The 25,283-nt window shown below is 35.5% G+C and overlaps 1 protein-coding gene across 1 annotated transcript in view; it reads right to left on the reverse strand.

The window, feature by feature from the left end:
- The window catches only part of LYPLAL1 (lysophospholipase like 1), a 29,695-nt gene extending 5,499 nt beyond the window's left edge, over positions 1–24,196 (reverse strand). Inside the window, exons 1-3 of the mRNA XM_065890110.1 lie at positions 24,103–24,196; positions 19,549–19,648; positions 5,188–5,357 (exon numbers count right to left, since the gene is read on the reverse strand). Of these exons, the coding sequence (XP_065746182.1) occupies positions 5,188–5,357; positions 19,549–19,648; positions 24,103–24,196 (364 nt within the window). The remainder of the gene's footprint in view (positions 1–5,187; positions 5,358–19,548; positions 19,649–24,102) is intronic.
- Between the last annotated feature and the right edge of the window lie 1,087 nt (positions 24,197–25,283).

Below are 25,283 nucleotides of genomic sequence, written 5' to 3' on the forward strand. Positions count from 1 at the left end.
CTACGCAAATATAGAGAATAGTTTTGTTTACAAAGCTATATTGGTTAAAATTACAATCTCAGAGAAAAGAGTTCCATGAGGACACAATGTGTGATATTAAATCTGAAATTTTATCACATATTAAACAAAATCAACAAGGGTAACAATTTTGTACTACTATCTCTATTTTGTCCTTTTTTTAAAAAAAATTATTTATGTTTGGCTGTATTGCGTCTTCACTGCTGCCTGCGGGCTTTCTCTAGTTGTGGCGAGCGGGGGCTACTCTTCGTTGCGGTGCGCGGGCTTCTCATTGTGGTGGCTTCTCTTGTTGCAGAGCACGGGCTCTAGGTGTGTGGGTAGTTGTGGCATGCGGGCTCAGTAGTTGTGGCTCGTGGGCTCTAGAGCACAGGCTCAGTAGTTGTGGCACACGGGCTTAGTTGCTCCGCGGCATGTGGGATCTTCCCAGACCAGGGCTCGAACCCGTGTTCCCTGCACTGGCAGGCAGATTCTTAACCACTGCTCCACCAGAGAAGTCCCTTTCCTTTCTAATCTTCTAATTTTTCTAGTTTTTCCTCTTATAATTAATTTTTTAAAGTAACCTATGTTGTTTGTATATGTGTCTCTAGCATCTCAAATGCACTTTGCTTTGACGTCCCACTGGATCCCTCCTTCATTAAAATGTTATAAATACCATTTAAATCTTACTTAATTTAAAATGTTCTATAATAGACACTTGACAAAAGGATTAAACCAGTAGAAAAATATAAAGCAGTAACTTCTGTTTAAAGAATCTATGAGCAATGAAAAAGAAAGAGGGAAGTACAGCACGTATACTACTGAGGAAAGAAAACAGCTGGTAGGGAAGGAACAATGAGCTCCCTGAGTCTCCACAGGCAGCACTGGTCCAGTACGGCCTTTCTGTTGTCTGGAGAGACCATGGGGAAGGTGGTATAGAGAGTGTTTAATAACAGCAAGAAAATTTCTTCAACATTACCTGCCAGGCATATTTCTAAGTGTTTCACATGAATTGACTAACTGAATCATCACACCTCTGTAAGATAAGTACTATTATTATCATCCACACACAGAGGTTAAGGAAACTCATATACCTACAAAATAGTGAATCTAGGATTAGAAACCTGCAGTCTGAGTCCAGAGCCCAAGTTCTTAACCATGTTATACTGCTGTCAGTTGCACTCATGCATTTGCAATTATGATATTCACAACTCAAGAAATGCATGTACAAATATTTGAATACATAATGATATTTTGCTTCATGTGCCATGTTTTCAAATAAGTGAGAAGTTCAGTTAGATCAATAAGACAAAAAAATAAAAAACAACTACAAGAGAAAATCCCTATAGGACTAGAATGCTATTTCCTCTATGCATCAATAGCTAATCCATGTAAAGAAAAAGGAGGTAGTATAAGTAACGTCTTGTCATAATAAAAGAAGGTCAAGAATCACGTGTATTTTGGCACACTTGTTTAACTCTACAGAAATGTAAGTGAAGATTTATTTTCATTGACTGCTTAAATAACTAAAAGTAAAGTAACAAGGACCAACAACCTTGGATCTGCACTTCTGTCGTCTCTTTCATATCTCAAGCTAGGAAAGAGGCTTTATAGGAATTCATAAGCTCATCTCACAAATTCTAAAAAAGCATTTTTTTCTTTCCCAATTTTTATATTCATAAGTGTATACAAATATCCTATTATATGCACTTTGTAATAAATTTCAAATTTTATAATATAGTTTATAACCCTTCCAAAATGAAATTTTGTTAAAAATTCAGTGGAGCTTTGATAAAACATCGACTACATTACTGATTCCTTTATAAATAAGATCATCTTTTAACAAGGTTCTCTTGGTACTTCAGAAAATAATTAAAACCTTCCATGATATGGTAGAAAGAAACTAAAAAAAATTCCAGATGAATCAAATAATTAAATATTTAAAAAATTATAGAAAAGCCAGTAGAACACCTATTTGAATATTTATTCAAGTTCTAGAGAAATACCTTTTTATTTATTTTTTATTTATTTATTTATTTTTAAACATCTTTATTGGGGTATAATTGCTTTACAATGGTGTGTTAGTTTCTGCTTTATAACAAAGTGAATCAGCTATACATATACATATGTTCCCATATGTCTTCCCTCTTGCGTCTCCCTCCCTCCCACTCTCCCCATCCCACCCTTCCAGGCTGTCACAAAGCACCGAGCTAATATCCCTGTGCCTTGTGGCTGCTTCCCCCCAGCTATCTACCTTACTACGTTTGTTAGTGTGTATATGTCCATGACTCTCTCTCGCCCTGTCAAAACTCACCCTTCCCCCTCCCCATATCCTCAAGTGCGTTCTCCAGTAGGTCTGCGTCTTTATTCCTGTCTTACCCCTAGGTTCTTCATGACATTTTTTTCCCTTAAATTCCATATATATGTGTTAGCATACGGTATGAGAAATACCTTTTTAAACTGAGAAATTATTTGGAAAAAAACAGACAAGTAAAAATAGCTTTCTTGTGTCAAAACATAAACAGAATTAAAAGCAAAATAACAAATTAAGTGCATATTAATTACCACTTTTGTTTACTTATTTTTAGCAAATATTTTTCAAGACAATATTATTCAGTGAGGTATAATAAGATGGACATTCTAAATATAGGTGGGAGAAGTATCAACTGGTACAGTTTTTTCACAAAAGGAATTTGACAAGATGTATTAAGAATTTTACAAACGTTCAGTTAAATGGAAGAACCATGGGCTTTGAAATGAAGTAAACCCAGATTCAAAATTCTTATCAGCTCTCCGACCTTACAACAATCCATAACCTCTTTTCAAAGATGAATAAGATGAAGTAACTGATGGATACAGGGAAGGGCAAGGAGGAGGGATGGGGCAAGAGACAAGCAATTACAATTCAACGTGATACGTTCTTTAACACATATACATTAGAAGTACGATTTGTATATTTTCTACGTTTTTATGTATGAAGATTTTATAATTTTAATTTAAAGCAATTTCTTACAGTAATAATATTTTGTTTTCCCACTGTCATTACGTGACTTCAGGATCTCATTACCCTATAATCATAAATTCAGTAACTGGTTTTCCCATACCCAAATTGTTATCTCTTCACTTACCCCTTCTGCCAGATTAATTTTCCTAAAGCACAGTTCTAACTATATGACTCAAAGACATACTTTAATCATCTCTCCTCAATTACCTACAGAATAAAGGATAAAAGGGGAACCAGAAAGTATTTATTGAGAGTGTAAAATGAGCCAACTGTTTTACAAACATCATATCCCAGTAAAATAGTATTTTTATAGTATTATTATTCCCACTTTGCAGATGAGGTAGCAGAAATTCAGTGTGGGCAATTAAGTGATGAACCAGCTAGGCAGTAGTGGACTTTAGATTCGACCCATTTTGGTCACTACACCATTATACTCTTCAGGTTGTTAGTCCAGCTATCAGATCAATAGGCATTTTCCAGTCAGACAACAAACTTTCTGCTAAAGCAATCTAACATCCAGACAGATAAAAACAAGCACTATTTTTTTTTTTTACTTCTATTTACCATTCATATTACTCTCTATGTTTAGACCTCTACACTATAATAGTTAAAATTTTATTTATTTGCACATCTCAAAATCTCAAATGCCTCTGATACTTTCCTATTAAATTGTTCTCTAATAGCCCCAAATACTTATTACCTCTTTTCATCTGAATTCCTGTGATACTTAACTACTTAAGTCATCAATTTACAGATCAGGTCATGCTGCTCATTATAAATGTTTAGCTCTGTGCTAGGCATTGCGATGGGTCCTGAGAAATAAAAATACATACAGATGATCATTCCCTTTGAAGAGCTGTCAGTTATATTGCTTTAGGGCAATCATCAAGGCTGGCTGGCCTTACAGTTACCATTTTAAGTACCTCATGGGCTCTTCTAGGTTGTAAGCAACTGTGGCATTCCTGTTCTATTTATCGGTGTGTCTCTTTGAGCATCTAACTTACTGCCAGACACACAGTATTTAGAAACTTAGAAAATATTTGCTAAATCATTGAATGACAGAATCTGTTACACATTCACATATTTTGAATTCTATCTTGTAACTGTTTCATGATGCCCTAGACTGAATTGGTGCTCCTTCACTATGCTCTTCCCAGTACTCCCATAACGTTCTGTATTTATCTCTATGACACAGATGTTAAACACAGAAACATAGAAATATAGAGTTAAACACTGATGAGGAAACAGAGGCCCAGAAAGGTGATGTTACTGCACTGGAGGGCGCACTGCTTTTAACTAACAAAAGTGAATGCTGAAGCCAAGACAGAAAAATGTATTCCATCCAGTATATCATATTGCTTCTCAACTCAATGAATAGTTTAGTACTTCAATAAACACAAAGGAAGTTTATTAATTTGCCCAAATCCTGTCTACACAGGATTTCAATGTACATTTTAATGTTATTTAGAACATGATGAAGATACTTAATTTGCTTTATAATTTCAACATTAAATACAACTCATTATAAATTAAGTAGTTATTTGGAAATAACTCTTTAACAAAAATCCATCCTGTATCATTCACATTCTATACAGTTTATCTTATTTTTGTATGTATTATAAAATGGTTTATGTATTTTATGATTGCAGAAAAGGAAAGGGGTGTAAGTAGAATAAAGCTTATATAAAGGCATGCTCTATCCCCTTGGGAAGAGAGATTGCTAAAGACATGTTTAACAGAAGTTTATGAATACCTTATTCCTACAGTATTAACTCTGAAGAATTTACTTTTCATGAGTTTGCTGTTTTATTTTGACTATGTACTCGAATTTATCTTAATTATGGCGATAGTAGTTTAAACATATAAAACTTAAGCCAATTAAAATAAAATGTTTTAAAAACTGGAATGAATAATCTCTTAATTGAAAATTAAAGTAGAAAGAAAATTTTAACCGCCATGGGAGTCTTAAAGTATGTTATTATTAAAAAGAAAATCATTTAAAGTTTTATGAGTTTTTGCTTATAATTCTATTACCCTTAAAATTCTTAATATGTAAAGTTTATCTGAAACTGTGAATAGGTCAAATGATACACAAAGTGCTTCCAAATAATGTTCCAAGTAAAATTCAATGTATAGAATTACACAAAAGTGAAAAAAATATTTAAATTCTCAACACCTAAAGATCTTACCTACTAATATTCTGTTCTTCTTGATACCACTTCTTACTTCACCATCAATCAAATCTGTAAGCACCTGACACATTACATCAATTGATTCAAGGTGTTCTGGGCAGTCATTAGATATTTGAAATCTGTCAAACCATACATTGGAGAATCCTCCTTTCAAAGGAGTATATGGCCTGTTTAAAACCAAAAAAAGAAAAAGAAAAAATTAAAACAGATGTTTTAATTTCTAAAAAATTAGTGTTTTGAATAATTACAATTTCCTCCAAGTTTTAAAAGTAATTCACATTAAAAATATTCCCATGCTGATTGCCTTAACTCTCCTATACTTACCTTGGTTCTATTAACATTTATTAATGCCAGTTCATCATCTTAGTTTCTCTCCATCTTTTAAGTTTCATAAATTCTCCAGAAAATCCCCATGAAAAAAGGGTAATTATTTATTGCGTGTGCATGTTATTTTTTCCACTCAATTTAAATGATTATTTAACTATTTACAGCTAAATAAATAATGTCTGGCCATGCAAAAAGTCAATGCCTCAAGAGTAGAAAATATGATTTACCAAAATGCTTTTCAAAAGGTGGTTAGTTTGTAGCACATAAGCATGAAGGCTACGTTAGTAATTTAAAGGTTTCTTGATCATACCCAGGTAGATTATCCTTAGAATAGGAGTCTTAGGTATTTTTGTTTTGTTTTGTTTTGTTAATCAAGAGTTGGAGCTATTTTATTTTTAAATCTTCTCAGGAACCTTGAAATGAGTTTAATGGGATACAGATAATCTTTGGAAGTGCTCATCATACAGATATTCCACACTGTTTGCATCATTTGGATCTCAAATTGGGTGCCTTGTTGGACTTAAAAACATTTTATGTGATAAGATGCCCTGAACTGGGTGTCTTGTTGAACAAGACTGATATTATAAGACGCTTTACATTTAAGTATGAGATGGGGTGGTTACAGTATTAGTGAATCTTGCTCTGGATGCTCTGTTATTTTAAGTATACATGTGTGTATGCACACGTTTGTGTGTATCCCAAGGTATTCCAAATATTCTGTTTTAATCAATTATAATGGGGTCAAGGGGTCCTGTATCAAGTCTTATGTTGGTAAAGGTAAATGAAGGGAATGAAAACACTCTTAAAGCTTCCTGTAGCAAACACACAGACGTTTATGGGGATATATAAGACACACATGGAGAACAATAGTTTTCCAAAGATGAGGAATAGGAAAGTTTAATAAAAGATACAGCTTTTCACTTAGCAAATCTTGCTTTCTCCTCATGTGACCGTGAAAAAGTTTTATGTTATAAGGAAGAAGACCACAGAAAACACAAACAGTGACAAAAGTATACATTATAATTTGAAAGAAATCTAAACCAGTGATGACCACAGATGCAGGGTTTCTCCTAGACCAACACCTCTACTACTTTGCCCCATCTCAAATTTAGCTACATATACTCACCCTCCAGAGTCAGTGAAATAAAAGCATAAAATGTACAGCCAGAACAAAAAAGTGGAGGGCTGAAAGACACCAGCTGAGATCTGAATGTGCTTCTTTGCATTTTCTCTAGTGAAAAACCAAGTGGAATCCTGGCAAACCCAAGGAGGTAGAACTATTCAATTCTCATTCTCTCAACCACTGTAGCAAAAGGACTCTGCAGTCTGTGCAGATCTGACCATCAGAAACATCCAACTGTTAGGACCAAAGGGTGGCGCTGAAGGGAATAGGAGAACTACACAACTGTTGTTCTGTATTGGTCTTAACACTCTAAAATAAACGGATATCCACTTAAGGAGCCTAAGAGTCAAGAGAAATATTTTGGAAACTTTCTCAGAGAAAGTGAAAGAAATCTGGAAACAAGGCAGTTGCTCTGACTCAGATTTAACAAGAACTCATCTTCAGAGAACCTCGTATTTACTAAAATATAATCGTGTTATAAACTTGGTAACATACTTTCTAAAGTTTGAATGTATATTACAAATATCTCTGTAAGTCAGTACATAAAACCCTAACATTTTCTCCTAGTTTATGCACATGCATGAAATCTTGCAAATACAGGCTATTTTGTCTGTGTGTGTATTGTTTTGATGTCTTCCAATTAAGTCCTTTTTATTTTTTTGCTCAACTCTCCATTCCTCCTCTCCTCTCCCACCCCATTGTACATCCTGCCCTTCACATTAGGTAAACTATGTTAATGATCTGGAATGTTTTTCTTTGCACATACATTAAAACATGTTTCTTTACATTATAGTTTTTAGAGCATTTGCTTTTCAAAAATGAAATAAGCCTATTTGGTTTTCTTATGTGTGTCATACTTTTGTCCTTTAACAATACCTCATGGAAATCCTTTCATCTGATATAGCTCTTACCCATCCTTTTAAATAGCTATATAATATAATAAAGATGTTCCACAATTTAATCTGCCCTTCACCTACTAATGGGCATTTATTTGGTACCCAGGATTTAGCCACTAAGAACAATTCTGCATCAAACATATTCACGTACATGTTTTTACATACTGGGACTTTTATTCCTATGGAACAGACTCTGTGAAATAGGACCACAGGATGGAGAGGTATGATTTTTACCTTAATAGATGTTTCAAAGTTGCTTCCACAAAGGCTATAAAAATTCACCTTTCTACAAGAAAGGTCTGAGAACATCCTTTTGCCCAACAGCCCTACCCTAATTACAACAGGTACTAACATACTTTAAAATACTACCATTGAAGGGTATCAACTATGGTTTTAAAATCAACTTTACTGAGGTATAGTTTACATATATAAATGCACACATTTTAAATACAAAGTTCAAAGACCTTTGACAATGTATTTCCATTATGATACAGAACATTTACTTTACTTCAGAAAATTCCATCATGCCCACTTACAAGCAAGTCCCGTTCACTTCCCAGGAAACCGCTGACTGATTTCTATCACTATAGATTAGTGCTGCCTTTCCAGAACTCCACATAAAGGAATTACTTATTCATAACGTTGGCTATTTTATTCTATTGGGGTTTTGATTTTTTTTATTAGTTTAGAACCGCATCTGTGTATTATTGCCATAAATATTTTTCATTTGTATTTCAAGTATTTTTTTCAAATCAATTTCTGTATATTGACGTAATGTATTTAAAGTATCTTTTTTTTAAAAAGCCAAATAAAAGACTTTTACAATTGATATAATCTGTCCATTTTTTTTGTATTAAACTAAATTTCTGGGTCTTCTGATTTATTTAAGGTATTCTCAGTCCACACATTTTTACATATAGAATCCAAGATTTTCTTCTAAGTTTTTTTTTTTTTTTTAGCGGTATGCGGGCCTCTCACTGTTGGGGCCTCTCCCGTTGCGGAGCACAGGCTCTGGGCGCGCAGGCTCAGCAGCCATGGCTCACGGGACCAGCCGCTCCGCGGCATGTGGGATCTCCCGGGACCGGGGCACAAACCCGTGTCCCCTGCATCGGCAGGCGGACTCTCAACCACTGCGCCACCAGGGAAGCCCCCTTCTAAGATTTTTGTTTTCATTCTTACATTTAAGTTTTGAATTTTTCTGGAATTTACTTCATACGTGAAGTGACCTAAGGGTTCAAATTCATTTTCTCCCAAATGTTTAGCCAGTTGTGCCTGCACTACTACAAAAAAACCAAAAACTTTTCTCATAAAGGTGAAATTCTACCTTTGCCATATTATAGTTCTGAATTATCTAGTCTGTGTCAACCTAGGTAAATAAGAGAATTAAACCCTAATACCTAATAACATTTACTGTCTATAATGAATGGGCTTCTCTCCAAAGCATCTAGATTGGTACTAGTTCTGTTCTATCCTAGGCAAAACTCAAGAAAATGACAAGTCATTTTGTGTGTTCTGTGATTCAGGTGGAAAATTCTGGTTGGGAAAGGCTCTATTTTGTTCCACTGATCTGTTTATCTACTCCTGTGTTAGGATCATGTCGACTGTATCTACAGTGGTTTTAGAATATGTTCTGAGGTGGAGTCAGGTGGGCCACCTCTCCCTACCATCATTACCACATGTCTTCCAGACTTGTCCTGCCTATTCTCAGATATCTAATCTTCTTTATCTCTCTAAGAAATTAATCAAATATTTAGTAAATTCTTAAATAATTCCCCTTAAAAGTCCTTGTGGGATTTCAGGACTTCCCTGGTGGCGCAGCGGTTAAGAATCTGCCTGCCAATGCAGGGGACACGGGTTCGATCCCTGGTCCGGGAAGATCCCACATGCCGTGGAGCAACTAAGCCCGTGTGCTACAACTACTGAGCCTGCACCCTAGAGGCCACGAGCCACAACTACTGAAGCCCGCAGGCCTAGAGCCCGTGCTCTGCAACAAGAGAAGCCACTGCAATGAAGAGTAGCCCCCGCTCGCCACAATTAGAGAAAGCCTGTGCACAGCAACGAAGACCCAACACAACCAAAAAAAAAAAAAAAAAAAAAAAGTCCTTGTGGGAATTAACTAGTATTGCATTATTGCCTGGGGATTAACATTTTAAGACATGAATCTGGGAAGATTTCTGCAGACTGTGCTCTTCCCAGGATCGGCCACATTCTGGGCCTTACCTAAGGCTTCTCCTGCCTCGTTCCACAGGCTCTAAGTGGGTACACTGGGTGAAGCAAAGATAAAATCCTGCGCCAGCTCTCTATGGGGACCCCCACAGAGCCTAAATTCTCCCTCATTCCTGTAGGCCTTCTGACTTCAGAAGCTGCTTGGCTCAAGAGAGGTAGATAAATTGGAATCAGAAGGGGAGAGAAGACAGAAAGCATTCTATCCTCCCACCTCCCAGAATCCCTTCTCAGGATTAACTTTCTTAAAGTACTCTGAAAATGAAAGCAGGTGCTTTCCACATAGCACTTATGTCACTGTTAGAGAAAAAGAATTCTCAAACTATTGAAATTGTCACTTAAATCACAGTGATCTTCTGAATGAAAACAATATACAACACTCATACTAAAGCCTGAATTAGACTGGTACTTTTTTGACTTGTTTCTACTTCCCTTTTCATTTTCTTCTGTTTCTCTAAGGGTTTATTTGCCTGTCGAAGCACTTAAATAAGGATGATATCATAGGCTAAAATATGAATCATTCTGGGAACTCAGCCATTAATAGAAAAAAAATGACATTCACTTAACTTTTTGTCTTTGACAGTACCTTACTTAATTAGAGATAGATGCTCCATAGAATATAAGTTTTACTAATATAGTAGCCTTTTGTTCTCTCAGTTCTCTAAGAAAATTAATTCTGTTCAAAGGAGATAATAGGAAAAATGTGATGAGACAAAGAATAATTTTGAACTTTTTTTGTTAATAAAACCATCAAGAATGCATAATTCTCCTAAGATGTTAGAAAAACCTTTCAATAAAGCATGAAAGTAAGATTGTCTTTTAAAGCAGGTAAACAAACTGGCACATATATTACACTCATTCACCTTCTTCCTCAAATAAACCACTTTATTAGCTGGTATAAAACAGCTCAGACATTACCACCATAAATAAATATGTTTGGCAAAGAACATCCGTGTGGCTCCTCAATCAATCAATCAATCAAACCATTATACACTGGTAAAATATTAAGCGGGAATGAATGTCCAAGGTCTAAAAAAATAAAGAGTTGACATTTCAGCTTGACACCAAATTTTGTTCCCTGTAAGTCATAAAATCGAAACGTCATTCATAACCTTCCAGATAACATCATCGGCTTCCAGGCTTCCTCTCTGTGCTCATTTCACTGCTCTTCCCCCAACATTCACTAGATTCCAGTCACATTTCCCTCATTTTTCTTCAGGACCACCTCATTACTGATCCAGGGACTTAGCACCTGACATTCCCTCTCCTTGTAATGCTCTTTTCCACAGTGATACCCCCAGTGCCAAGAACAAGTATTTGTTGAACGATGAATGCCAATAATCATTTGTGATTTGGGAATAATTTTTGTCAGCAGAATACCTAAAATTATTTTATTTTGCTCAGAATATCTTTTGACTTTAATTCTTGTAATATCCATTCTGTGATTTCCAGAAAAAGGTCAAAATTTTCTTTTGTTGGTTTTTTTTTAAAAAGAACATGTTTCTAAGAAAATAAGCTTTTACATACTAATAGATATTTAAATGTACCATTTAAAATACTTACCAAAGAAGTATACTATTTCTTCAAAATAGCATTTTTTAATGAGGGTTCCTTGCCAGTGGAGTGTACTTATAGCACAGATCCACTGTTATCAGGAGAGAGATCTCCTAATATCATGCTTCAGGTATGAATCCTAAGTGATGGAGTAAAGATGAACCCATTACTAAACCTAAATCAAGAGTGCCTAACCCTGTTTCAGAATATATGTTTAGTGAAAAATATAAACATGCGCTTCACGTGAAAAAACAGTGAATCTAAAAGTAGAGGCACTACAGACTGAATCTTATTGCTTTTAGAATTTTTCAAAACACCGAGAAACTATATCATCATATAAATTACTGATGGCCCGTTAAAAATTACTGTTAATTTTTAAATGGAAATTCTACTAGTAAACCCAAACCAAGAAAACCTCTAATTACAAATACAGCTAAAGTATGTCACAAAATAAAAATCTTTATTGAGCACTTCAATTAAATATAGTCTAAATTAACATAATAAAACAATGAAGCAATATTTTCCATTTAAATCAACATAGCAACTAAATGCTGATTTTTACTTAATATGCCCCTCACTCAGCTGGTTAAAAACATCTATTAAATAGAGTTGAGAAAAGGAATACCTTATAGCCAAAGTGGCAATTCACAATTTAATCAAAACATACTGATATGTTGTAATAGGCCACAACTGGGTAACCATAATAGACTATTGTTCTCTTCTTAAGTTCTTTAAAACATGTATGATGTTTGAAAGCAAAAATTATAACTTTGTTTGACAGAGTTTTCAATGTACATTGATAAAACATATACAACAAACATAACATAAAGGTGGGGAGGATAAAGGAAACTATATGGTTGTAAGGCTTCAACATCTTGTGTAAAGTGGTAAAAAGTAAACAGGTGAAAGGTGTGATATGTATCTTATAATCCCTAGAACAATCAGGAAAAAAAGGAATAAATGAAAATAGAGTATTAATTTTCTTAAATCCAAAAAAGATGGAAAAGGAAAAAAGAGTGACAAAAAGCAATAAATCTAAACATATCAATAGTTACAGTAAATGCAAATGGTCTAAACAAATCACTTAAAAGAGAAACTGACAGATTCGTTAAAGAAAAAACAAAGCCCAAATATATGTTATCTGTAAGAAACCTACCTTAAATATAATGATATAGGTGTTAAAAGTAAAAAGATGAAAAATATACGCTATATGAACAGTAAAGATAAAAGCTGATATATACTATATTATTATTAAACAAAGTACACTTTGAGGAATTACCAGAGATAAAAACAAACATTAAAATATACAAGTAGCTATTAATGAGGAAGACAATAATCCTACCTGGGAATGTACATAATATAGCTTAAAAACCATGAAGAGAAAACTGACAGGACTAAAGGGAGAAATAGACCAACCTACAATCATAGTTGGAGGTGTTAATACCCATTCGTTACTAACATAATGACTTAGAATCACTAAGAAACTATAAAATTTGAGTAATACTATAGCCACCTTAAGCCACTGACATTTATAGAACCCTATACACAAAGGCACAGAATAACAGTCACCAAGAAGACCTTATGCAAGACCATAATACAAGTGCCAAAGAGTATCAAAAGACTGAAACTGTACAGAATATTGGCAGCAGTAGAATGAAATCAGAAGTCAACAGCAATAAGAGATTGAGAATAGCCCTAAATATTTGGAAATTAACAACATATTTCTAAATAACTTACGGGTTAAAGAAGCTTGCAGAACTCTGTTTTCCATATCTGGCCAGAACAATATCTTTCATCCCACATGCTCTTCTTGAGGAAACAGCACTATCTAACTTCTAAGACTATGTCTTAAAAGGCAATACAGCTCCTTTCTGGTTCTCCTTAGGGCATTTGTTCTTGGAACTCAGCCTCCACTCTGCCAGGAAGCCCAAGACACCAGATAATGAGAACTCATGCAGGTGTCACAGTAACAAGACCAAAGGAAGGTCCCAGCTAATATCTAGTATTAAGTGCCAGATATGAGTGAACCTTCAGATGATTCCAGTCCCTAGCAGTTGCCCAGTCATCCCCAGCCTTCAAGTTTTCCCAGCAGAGGCCCCAATTATCATAGAACAGAATCAAGACATTAGTGCCGTGCCCTTTCTGAATTTCTAACCCATAGATGTTTCACCATAATAAAAGTTGTTTGGGGTGGTTTGTTACACAGGAATAATGATGGGAATGTAAGAGAGATTAGAAAATATTTCAATATAAATAATACTAAAAATACAAAAGAGAAAACTAGTGGGAATTAGCTAAGGCAGTAATTAGTGAGAAATTTAGAGCTTTAATGTAATAAATAGGAGGAACTAATAAATATAAGAGCAAATATAAATGACATAGAAAACAAATAAGAGAGCAAAATAACAAAGCCAAAGCTGGTTCAATGAAAAGATTAATAAAATTAATAATCGCTTGGCAAGATAAAGCAAGAAAAAAGAGAAAAATATACAAATTATTAATATCAGCAATGGAATAAAAGATATCAACACAAATCCTAAAGGCATTAAAAGGAAATATCACAACCAACTTTATGCCAATAAATTTTGTATATTAGATAAAAATTCCATGAGAAACACAAATGATCAAAACTGACAGAAAAAGAAACAGAAAATCTTAATATTCTCATTATATGAAAGAAATTATCAAAATCTTCACAGAAGAAAACTTCAGGTCCAGATAATTCCACTAGTGAATTTTATCAAACATTGAAGGAAGAAATAGCACAAACTCAGAAAACAGAGAAGGTAACATTTCCTAACACATTTTAAGAGACAGTATGACCTAGATAACAAAACTTTATAAAGACATTAAAGAAAACTACAGATCAATATTCCTCATGAACACAGACACAAAATTTCTCAACAAAATAACAGCAAATCAAATTCAGCTATATATAAAAAGGATAATACATTATGACCAAGCAGGGTTTATAATAGGAATGAATAGTTGGTTTAACATTTGAAAGTCCACCAATGTAACTCACCATGCTGACAAAATGAAAGATAAAAATCAAGATTATCTCAAAACAATACAGAAAAAGCATCTAACTAGTTCATAAAGAAAACTCTCAGCTAATTAGGCAAAGAAATAAATTTCCTTAATAAAAGGTGCAAAGAAAAAACCTATTAACTAACATCATACTTAATGGTGAAATACTGGACACTTCCCCTCTAAGATTACACAGGAAGGCATTCCCTGATTCTATTAAACACTTTATCAGAAGTTCAAACAAGCACAATAAGGCAAGACAATAAAATAAAATGAAAGGAAGACTGGGAAGGAGAAAGTCACACTGCCTTTATTCATAGATGATATGATTGTTTATACAAAAATCATAAGGAATCTACTAAATAACTACTAGAAATAAGTGAATTTAGGAAGATAGCAAGATATAAGAACAAGATACAAATATAAAATGTTTCTATGTACTTGTAACAATCAAATTAGAGATTTAAATTTTAAAAAATTCCATTTACAATAACAAAAAAACATAAAATATTTGTGAATAAATTTGGCAAAAGACCTCTATACTGAAAACTCTAAACCACTGCAGAGAGAAATGAATAGAGATCTAAATAAACGGTGACACACCATGTGCATGGACTGGAAGACATCAATTTTCTGTAAATAAACCTGCTATGGATTACATGCAATTCTAATCAAAATCCAAACAGGTGTTTTGTAAAATTGGTAAGTGGATTCTAAAATTTACATACAAATGCAAAGAACCTAGGATGAAAAAGTGATAAAGAGAACTTATACAATTTGATTTCAAAGTTCCCTATAAAGCTATATTAATCAGAACAGTTTTATATTGGCATAAAATTAAAAAAAATAGACCAATGAAACAGAACAGAGTTCAGGTAAGAATCCATTAAAATATGTTCATAAAAACACAAAAGTACTTATAGCAGTGACATACATTGTTTTCAAAAACTGGAAATAATCCAAATGTCTATCAACAGTAGAATGGATAAATAAATGTGTGGTACATTCACATATAATATCTACTCAAAAAATTTTAAATGAACTACTGATAAGCACACAAACACTATGTTGAGTGAAAGAAGCCAGACACAGAAGGTTAAATTATCCCATTTAGTTGAAATTCAAGAACAGGCGAAACTATACTACAGTGATAGAAATCAGAACAATGGTAATCTATGTGTGGTAGGAATTGATTGGAAGGAGGCACAAAAAAACTTTCTGGGGTGGTGGGAACATTCTCTATATTTGAAGCAAACAAGTGCATATATTCATAAAAACTGATTGACCTGTATGCTTAAGATGTTTGCATTTCACTGTAAATTTTACTTTTCAAGAAACGTATTAGGACTTCTGGTCACAGGATTTCATTAAGAGTGACAATGCAAACCAGACAGGGACAAGATATTTGAACGCACACATCTAACAACAACAACAAGCTGTATCTAAAAGTATACAGAGCTTTAACAAATCAGTAAGTAAAGGATAGACAACCAAATAAAAACATGGGCAAACAACATGACTGGGCATTTCTTTTGAGGATATCATCTGGAAATTTGAGCACTGTCTCCTCACCTAAATTAAAATAAAACTGCAAACCCAAATAAGGCTTAAGAATACAACCCAGAAACACAGATCTGGAAAATTTCCTCAAGGATTATCAGTAATTCTTTGGATATTTCTATATCTTGCCCACAAGGATATCATAGACTACTCTAAGTAACTAACATTTATTGAGTGCTTATTTTATGTCAGACTTCGTGCTGAAGAATTTATGTACATTATATGTTCAATTCTCACAACTCTGAGGTAGATACAATTATCTCTACTTCAGTGCTCAAGAAATTGGGACACCATTAGGGAGGCAATATACCTTTGCTCAAAATCTTATAGCATTAAGTAGAGAAATCAGGATTCAATCACAGGTCTGCCTAATCCAAAAACTGCATTCTTAAATACTGTACCACAATACTTCCATGTATCTTCAATCTCCTACTGAATAATATTATCATCTTGGGTATTTCCCTGACCTATTGGCCTAACAAGTACAGCAAAAAAGACAATGAGTATTACACTACTGGTTCTTTTTTTTAAAATGATTTTTGTTTAGCTTGGTTTTGAACTTCATATAAACCCAGTTTGCTTTTTATTTTATTTATTTATTTAGAAATTAAAAATTTTTTTATTTCTATTGTTGGCTGCATTGGGTCTTTGTTGCTGCACACAGGCTTTCTCTAGTTGTGGCGAGCGGGAGCTACTCTTCGTTGCAGTGCGTGGGCTTCTCATTGCAGTGGCTTCACTGTGGAGCACGGGCTCCAGGCATGTGGGCTTCAGTAGTTGTGGCATGTGGGCTCAGCAGCTGTGGCTCACAGGCTCTAGAGCGCAGGCTCAGTGGTTGTAGTGCACAGGCTTAGTTGCTCTGCGGGATGTGGGATCTTCCCGGACCAGGGCTTGAACCTGTGTCCCCTGCATTGGCAGGTGGACTCTTAACCAGTATGCAACCAGGGAAGTCCCACACTACTGGTTCTTACTCTATCTTTACTAGATAAAATCTGAAGGGTCCCCAAATCCAAAAAGTTAATCATTGTAAGTGATTTTAGAGATCTAGTCAAATCTGTTAATTTCCGACGTGAAAATTAAGACACAGAACTGACAAATTCTTCATTAATAGCCCTTATAATTTTATTTTAATTAAGAATTAGATGACCTATTTCTAAAAGTCTTCACTTTTCCTCTTTAACTGAAGTACTGGTTTCTCAAAGATTCCACGTTGTATAGTACATACCAGAGTTTTCATTCAAACTAATTACAAGGAATAACAAGTGGATTTATTTTTGATTTATTACTATATTTGTCACTTTAGACATGTATTACATATGCTTCACTCTTATTAATGATATATTGAAATATAAATGGCATTAAAACTGTCTAACTATAACATAAAAGTGACTTCAAATATATTTCCAAAGCACATACCCATTAACTAAGCTTAAAATTGATCAACAAATTAGTAGTCTGCTCTTATTTTGATACAACTCTATATTTTTCTTTTCAGTCTTCTTTGAGAGGCTGTTAAATTATAAAGTAGGTATCATTGTAAAGGCAACAATTAATTTTGTGATCAAGAAAAAATATTTAAAAAAATTTGAGTGTACAAGAAAAAAAAAATCACACATCTATACCTATTTAACTACCTATCTATCTACTTTTGTTTTTTTTTTTTGGCCGTGCCATGTGGCTTGTGGGATCTTAGTTCCCCAACCAGGGATCGAACCTGGAGCCCTGGCAGTGACAGCACCGATTCCTAACCACTGGAAAGCCAGGGAATTCCCAATCTACTATTTTTTTAACCTAACCACATTACATTAATAACAGGCTAAGTTAAATAATGCAAATTGTTCCATTTTTGGAAAACAATTTGGAAAAGCTAATCCTCTAAACAAGAAGAAATTGACTTTAAGACCTCTGAGCACTTTCTAGGAATTTTTCCTGAAGGAAAATAAGAAATAAGATAAATAGGTATGCATAGTGATAAACTGAGGATAAAAACTAAAATGGTCTACGACACGAAAATGAACAAAAGAATGTAAAATATCATTTTAATAATTTCATATTGATTACATGTTGAAATGATAATATTTTGGATATAAGAGTTAAATAAAATAAGCTATTAATTTTAGCTGTTTCTCCTTCCTTTTTTTTAATTTGGTGCCAAAAATTTTAAATGTATATATGTAGCTTATAGTATATTCCATTGATAGCATGGTCTAAAATGTCTGTTGATCTGTCCAAATAGCTATTGACTATGAAAACATATAATAAAAAGTTACTATGAATTCAGTAAAAAATTTCAATGCTTTTATATTTTATTAAATCACAACAGCACCTACAAATAATGCTTTAGAGCACATGGAGATTTCTGGACTCTCAGAAACATCTATGGCCTAAGTATAAGGTACACTGGTCTAGAATTCATATCATAATTGGTGGTGACATGATATTCATAAGCGAAAAATAGTAATTCCTAGAATCATGCTTCCAATGATCTTCCATTCAATTTTATCAGCCAATTACATTTATATTTAGCCAAAACTGAACTTATCTTTCCCATTCCCATGGGAAATACCACTGTCTTCCTCCCTCTTAACTTCACTCACCCTAAAAGTCAATAGTAAATAATAAGCTCTTTGGACATTTTCAAAGACCTTCAATTTACAGCACAAAAATTACCCACTGGCCATTAGGTCTTTTATCTTCACTACCAAAATACTAAACTGCTCCAAAATTATATTAAAATAATAACTTTTCTTTGAATCTTAAATCTTAGAACAAAATTACCATTTTATTGTTCTACCTTTTTCAATTCTATCAACTCAAGTAAGTAAATTTTTAACAGTAGATATGGAAAGGTCCTTGAAGTTCTGCTTCCATCAATACTTCTCCTTAATACTAAGTTTCAGAAAAATAAATCAAAGCATTTGCAAAAGCACACAGTGTGCTAATAAGACCAAATCATGAACAGATTATGGGAAGTCAGATTGGGTTGCATAGTTCGGCACAATATTTCACTTACACACACAAAAAAACTTGTAAATCCCAGTTTAAAAGACCATGTGGATGTTAATTTAATAATCATAGAAAAGCAGTTTGACTTCAAAACTATACCAGTCTTATGATTGTGCATTTTGTTAAACACGTCTACAGGTTGTATAAATATGGATTAAGTAGTTGATTCCATGTTCCTATTCTGGTTTACTGATTCAAAAAGCTTAAAATTATTTCTAAAACCTTCTATGTGTAGAAAGAATGCCACAAAAGCCTTTTTCCAGAGATTATGAACTCTGGTTTAACTGAATTATGAGAAAGATTATCCTTGTTTGAGTTATTAGTTTCTTTAGGGGGTGAATGAAGGGGAAGAGTTTGAAAGATGAGCAATCTGCAGGGCCACAGAAAGCAGAGTCCTGTAAACCATGCCTGGGACAAAGTTTAAGTTAAGAGCTTCAGGGAATGCTTTTCAAAGAATAAATTACCTAGCAAAACTTGGTCTAACAGAGTAATTGCTAAAACAAAAAAAAAGTTCTGGAAAAAAGAACCCCAATTTAAAATATTTTAAATACAGAATTAAGCTATAAAACCATCTAGCTGGTACATTTATATATATTTTATGCCACAGAGTTATACTGAGTAACGAATTAAATTACTGCATACCTGGGAGGAGCTGTTGGATAAATAACTTTTACATGTTGGAATGTGAAATCTTGATTTAAAACTTGCTCGATCCACGTTCTCAATCCTTGTCCAGAATCACCTGATGAATCACAAAATCTAGATTAAGTTAAAACAGTTTGACAATACAGTGTATTTAAAAGCAGTCTATAACTTTCATGTCACACAGAGGCTGGAACACAGAATAAAAAAATCTTCATCAATAAAAATAACTGTATAGAAACCGATTTATTAATAGGAAATAACTGATCAGCCATCAATAGTTAGAAATAATTTTGATCATTTTACTCCTGACTTCACTTTAAAGACCTGTCTAACTTTGAGTTTTAAGTTTCCTCATTTGTTTAAAGGATACAATAGGAACAAATAAATCAATTGATTTTTCTAAAAAAGAAATCCTTTCCATATCTGATTTTAAACACTGTCATTTATTTTTTTTACTCTTAAAAATAGTAAATTCCTAAAGTGCTTATAAAATTTTGTAATTGTAACAACCTAAAACAATTTTCTTGGTTAAAAAAACAAATTTCTTCAAAAGGGGTATTAAGCATACTTTCATTTTTTACCTGAAGAAATGAGAATTTAATTTTGGCAATGTTTAATCTAAAATAATGACTGTACATCCCATGGCTGAAAAACAACCAAGCCTCGTGCAAGAATTAATATATGTGTATTTCCATAAAAAAATGGAAGGAATTATAGGTTCACTTTATGTGGTCCTAAAGAGAAAATTCTCAAGTTAACAACTCTAGTTTTTAATCAATCAATTCATTAAGGCAGCAATTAAAAAAGTATCTATTGAATACCTACTAATGTGTCAGACACTGTGCTTACTGCTAGAGAGGCGGTGATGGGAAGGTGATGGGGAGAAAGAATTCCTATACTCATGGAGTGTGTAGTTTATTGTGAGAAACAGACATTAGTCAAATAATCATATAAATGAATGTGAAAGACAAATGTAACCACTGCAAAGGTAAGACACTTCGTACCTCAAGGGTTTATTAGATTCAGAATTGACCCAGTTAAGGATTCAGGGATAACTTCACTAGAATATAAACTCCACAAGGCAAGGTTCATTTTGTGTTTCAGCCAGTGAGTTACTTGTTCATCTGATGCCTAGGACAGTGCTGACACAAACTAGGCATCCAGCAGATAGTCGTTGAATGGTTTGAACTGCGATCTACAGGATGGTAAAAACTGAAGTGCACAGGGAAAAGCATCTCAGACAGGATATGGCAAATGCTGAAATGCTGTGCAGGAAACAGTATGGCATTGAAGAAATGAAAAGCAGAAAATGAGAGGAAAAGCAGTGAATGCAGGATGGATCCTAACATCCTGACAAAGCCTGAGAGCATGGAGAAGCCATGAAGGTTTTTTGGGGGCAGAAAGGGGGCATGCTTCTAAGGATTACTCTGGAAGCTATGTGAAGACAGACCTGAAGGAGGACAAAGATAGATGTGGAAGGATAGTTAGGAGGCTACTGTTCAGATGACAGATGCTTAGACTACAGTGATAGCAGTGGAGTATACAGAAATAGATACTAGAGATATTTAGGAGATAAAATTAAAAGAAACTGGCAACAGATTAGTTATGAGGGGTCAATTATGAAGGGTTTCTAGGGTGATGGCAAGGTTTTTGGCCAGAGCTATATACACCAAGACAGGAAACACACGAGGCAGCAGGTCTATACACACTGAGTGTGAGGTACCCCTTTGTTATGCATTCTAGGTCCTACATGAAGGGTTGAGCAAACTACAACCAGGTGGAGGACAAAATCCAGGTTCTTAAGAGCTGAGAGCGTAGAACAGTGCTTTGCACAGTGGCCATGTAATAGATATTTCTTGAATGAATCGATTAATGCATGAATGACTATTAGGCAGTTGGATAACCAGGTTAGAGCTCAAAGGAGATCTAAAATGGAGACACATATTTGTGTCACATGAACGGAGATAAAAATAGAATCTGTGGGCTTGTACGGAATTTAGCCTGAGGAGAAAAATGTAGAGGGAGAAGAAAAGAGAACCTAGGACCGAATTTTGAGGAAGCCCAACATTAATGGCCAGGGAGAGGAGAATGAGTGTGCAAAATACATATACAGATATAAAGAACCAGGAGAGTGTTTCAAGAAGAAAGGTGAATGCTGCTGACAGTTCAAATAAAATGACGACTGAAAAATGTCCATTACATTTAGCAACACAGAGGTTACTGGCGAATTTAGTAAGAGCCAACTCAGTCAATTTGCTGAGACTTACTCTACGGGGAGAAAGCAAGTCATGCATGATTTGGGCCTGTGTGAACCTTAGAGCTCAGTGTGGAATACACACATTAAATTAGGTAATTACAAATACGGTGAATGCCACTGAAAGAAGAACCACAGTGTCCTAAAGGAGCGTATAATAGTGAACTTATCTAATCTGAGAAGCTGAGCAAAGCTAATTAAGCTATCATTTGTTTTCATCATCCTGAAAGAAGAAGGTACTTTTTTGGTATTTTAGTAGTTGGAAACACTCAAACTAAGTTGGCTAGATATAACCTCTATTCCTATATGATGTTCTATGGCTGCCACAGCCTAGAAGAGAACCTCAAGTTTTCAAGATTTTTTAAAAAAACAAAATCTGCCTCTAAACACTTTTTCAACCTTGAAAAGCAAAACTAAATGCTACAAAACAACATGCATCCATCCATTCATAAAGTCCGCTCTTTAAAAAGCCAGCACCTTATTCCAAGAGTATGGTAAAACTGTTAAAATCGGTTTGCCCACATTTGTATTAACCAGAAGCCAAACATATCCTATAACATAACCACATATATTATTGTCTAATGTAAAATCACATTCCCAATAAGTTGGAGCTCAAAATACACAGGAACTGCGTTATACTTGCATAACTGGCAGGATTCTTTGGATAAACTCTTCGTTCAAAGCACAGAGGGAAAAAATATATATGTACAACTTTGGCTTTCAGAGACATATGGTTACAAATTTTAAAATGTCAGTAATTTGAAACTGAAAAGAGTGAGGATAGTAACTTTAAGCAAAACTGTCCAGGGAAAAAAGAAGTCTCAGACTTTTTATGAAATTATTTACTTATGAAAAGGACTATGGTATTGGGGAATTTCTGGGTGCTTATAAACACCCTTGGAGCCCCAAATAATATTAGTATTAGTCTCCGAGTTATAAGTATTGCTGTCATCTTAGACCCCTCATCTTCTAAGTATATTTCATTAGTCAAGTCTTTCCCTTCAAACACCTTTGGTCTTTTTCTTCCCTATTTCCAAAATGATACATCCTAGTTCAGTTTTTTCAACTTACCTCTCCAGAGCACTGATTCTGGAGTCAGAGATCTGGGTTCAAACCCCAATTCCACCACCACTCACAGTAATAGCCAAGTGACCATGGACAAACTATTCAATCTACCCAGACTCATTTTTAAAATGAGAATATTTCCTACAACTGCCCATTTCCAGGTTTCCACCCTGTACCTTTACAATCCTCTCCACTATCCAATGACTGTCCTCTTTAAGCCTACATAAGTCCCAGTTTAAAGACCACTTCCTCTGGCAAACCTAACAAGCTCTTCATTTTCCAAAAGCCTTAATAATGCCTATCCAAAGTTTTTTTCCTTACAATTCACTTGGCAGTAAATCATGCACCATCTTGTGATCTCCACTGCTGAGTCAAACTAAATGAATTGTTTTTAAATTTAGGTAGGCCCCCTGAGGACACAAGCTGCATTTCATTTCTTTAAAAAACACTTCCCAAAAACTTACCCTGGGCCGCACTAGGGATGCAAAGATTCAAACAAGCGTCCTTAGTCTTGAGGAAGAAGTGAAGTGGGGAAGACAGAAGTAACTACAGGTAAGTGTAAGAAACACTGTGCAGAATTAAACACATCACTAAAGGCAGGCGGTGGAAGGAGAATACCTGCCCCTGGGACTCAGAGTTGACTCTGTGCTTTATCTTGGGGTCTGAAAGACAAGGGGGAGTGGGAAAGGACAAGGAAGGGGGAGCAGGAAAGAGTGAAGTGGGAAAGGCATTCGAGCCCTGGCATGGTCCCTCACAGAAAGGAGATAAATAATCCACTGCGGTTGAAAATTCCAATCACTAGTAGCTGACTCTGAAAAGTACTAGATAATGTTATTTGTCTCTAGCAAAAGACTTACCTTTCTAACTTGCTCTGTTTAAATTTGGGGGAGAGACATGGGGTGGGGGAATGTGTGGCAATGGTTGCAATGGAGAGAATGTAAACAGAGGGCCTCTGGCCGAATGACGGGACACAAAGGCCAGAACAGCGGGCCAGTTACTGCAAGACAGGCAAAAGGAAGACAAGGGTGGGGTGGGGGGTAAGGACGGCCGGGGACACGTTACCAGACCCGTGTGTCCACAGCCGCGGGGCTACCGCGGGGAGAGTCACCCTCTCCGAGTCCACCGCGCCCTACTAGGGCCAGCGCTTCCCCCACTAGGGCAACACTGGGGGAACCGAGTGGGGGAGGGCGTTTCCCATGCTGCAGTAACCCGGACGGAAAACTGTAGTCCACCTGAGCCATGCAGGAAGATCAGAGAGGCGCTGTGCCTCCCCGCCGGCGACACCATGCAGCGCTGTAGGCGAACTGAACCCGACGCAGCCGCCATGACTGCCGCCACGACTAGAGATTCACGAGCCCCGCCCTTACGCTGTTCCGCGGGCCCGCGCACGTAGGCTGGCAGTGAGCGCGCCTCAAGGCGCGCATGCGCAGTCGGGCTGCGCAGTCCTGCCTCCGGGTCAAGTCTGAGGCAGTTTAGGCTGTACTGAGCCTTTTGTTTTGCCAAGACTGGTATCATACAGGTGACCCCTTCGGTAAGGCACGGATATACTTCTTTGCCGTAGGATTTTCAACTGCAGTTCGAAAACTCAGGATTGCTTTAGATTTGGAGAAATATTGGTGTTAGGATGTTTAAAATTTAACATATAATAACCATGTTTTACCTTCTCCTGTGAGACTTACACAGGATGTTTGTAGCATTTTATATACAGGATAAGACAGCCATGTAATAATAACTCTTCGTGTAGTTTATAAAAATAGTTTGCTTAGGATAATCTGATTGAAAGAGGTACCATTTCATACCTATTGGGGGCCTTTTTTTTTTTTTTTTGCGGTTTGCGGGCCTCTCACTGTTGTGGCCTCTCCCATTGCGGAGCACAGGCCCCGGACGCGCAGGCTCAGCGGCCTTGGCTCATGGGCCCAGCCGCTCTGCGGCATGTGGGACCTTCCCGGTCCGGGGCACAAACCCGTGTACCCTGCATCGGCAGGCGGACTCTCAACCACTGCGCCATGGTAGGCCTAGGGGCCATTTTGTTTTTAAAATTTAATTTTATTTATTTTTTATACCACAGGGTCTTATTAGTTATCTGTTTTACACATATTAGTGGTTTTATGTCAATCCCAATCTCCCAATTCATCCCCCCTGCCCCACTTTCCCCCCTTGGTGTCCATAGTTTGTTCTCTACCTCTGTGTCTCTATTTCTGAAGGTGGCCATTATTGAAAAACAAAATAAATGTTTGTGGAGAAGTTGGAACACTTGTAGATTGCTGAGGGGAATGTAAAATGGTGCAGCAGCTGTGGAAAAGTTTGGCGGTTCCTTAAAAAGTTAAACAGAATTACCATATGATTTAGCAATGCTCCTTCTAGGTATACATACCAAAGAAATGGAAGCGCAGCCTCAAATACTTGCACACCA

The sequence above is a fragment of the Phocoena phocoena genome, chromosome 1 (assembly GCF_963924675.1).
Source record: "Phocoena phocoena chromosome 1, mPhoPho1.1, whole genome shotgun sequence".
In the NCBI taxonomy this organism is placed as follows: domain Eukaryota; kingdom Metazoa; phylum Chordata; class Mammalia; order Artiodactyla; family Phocoenidae; genus Phocoena; species Phocoena phocoena.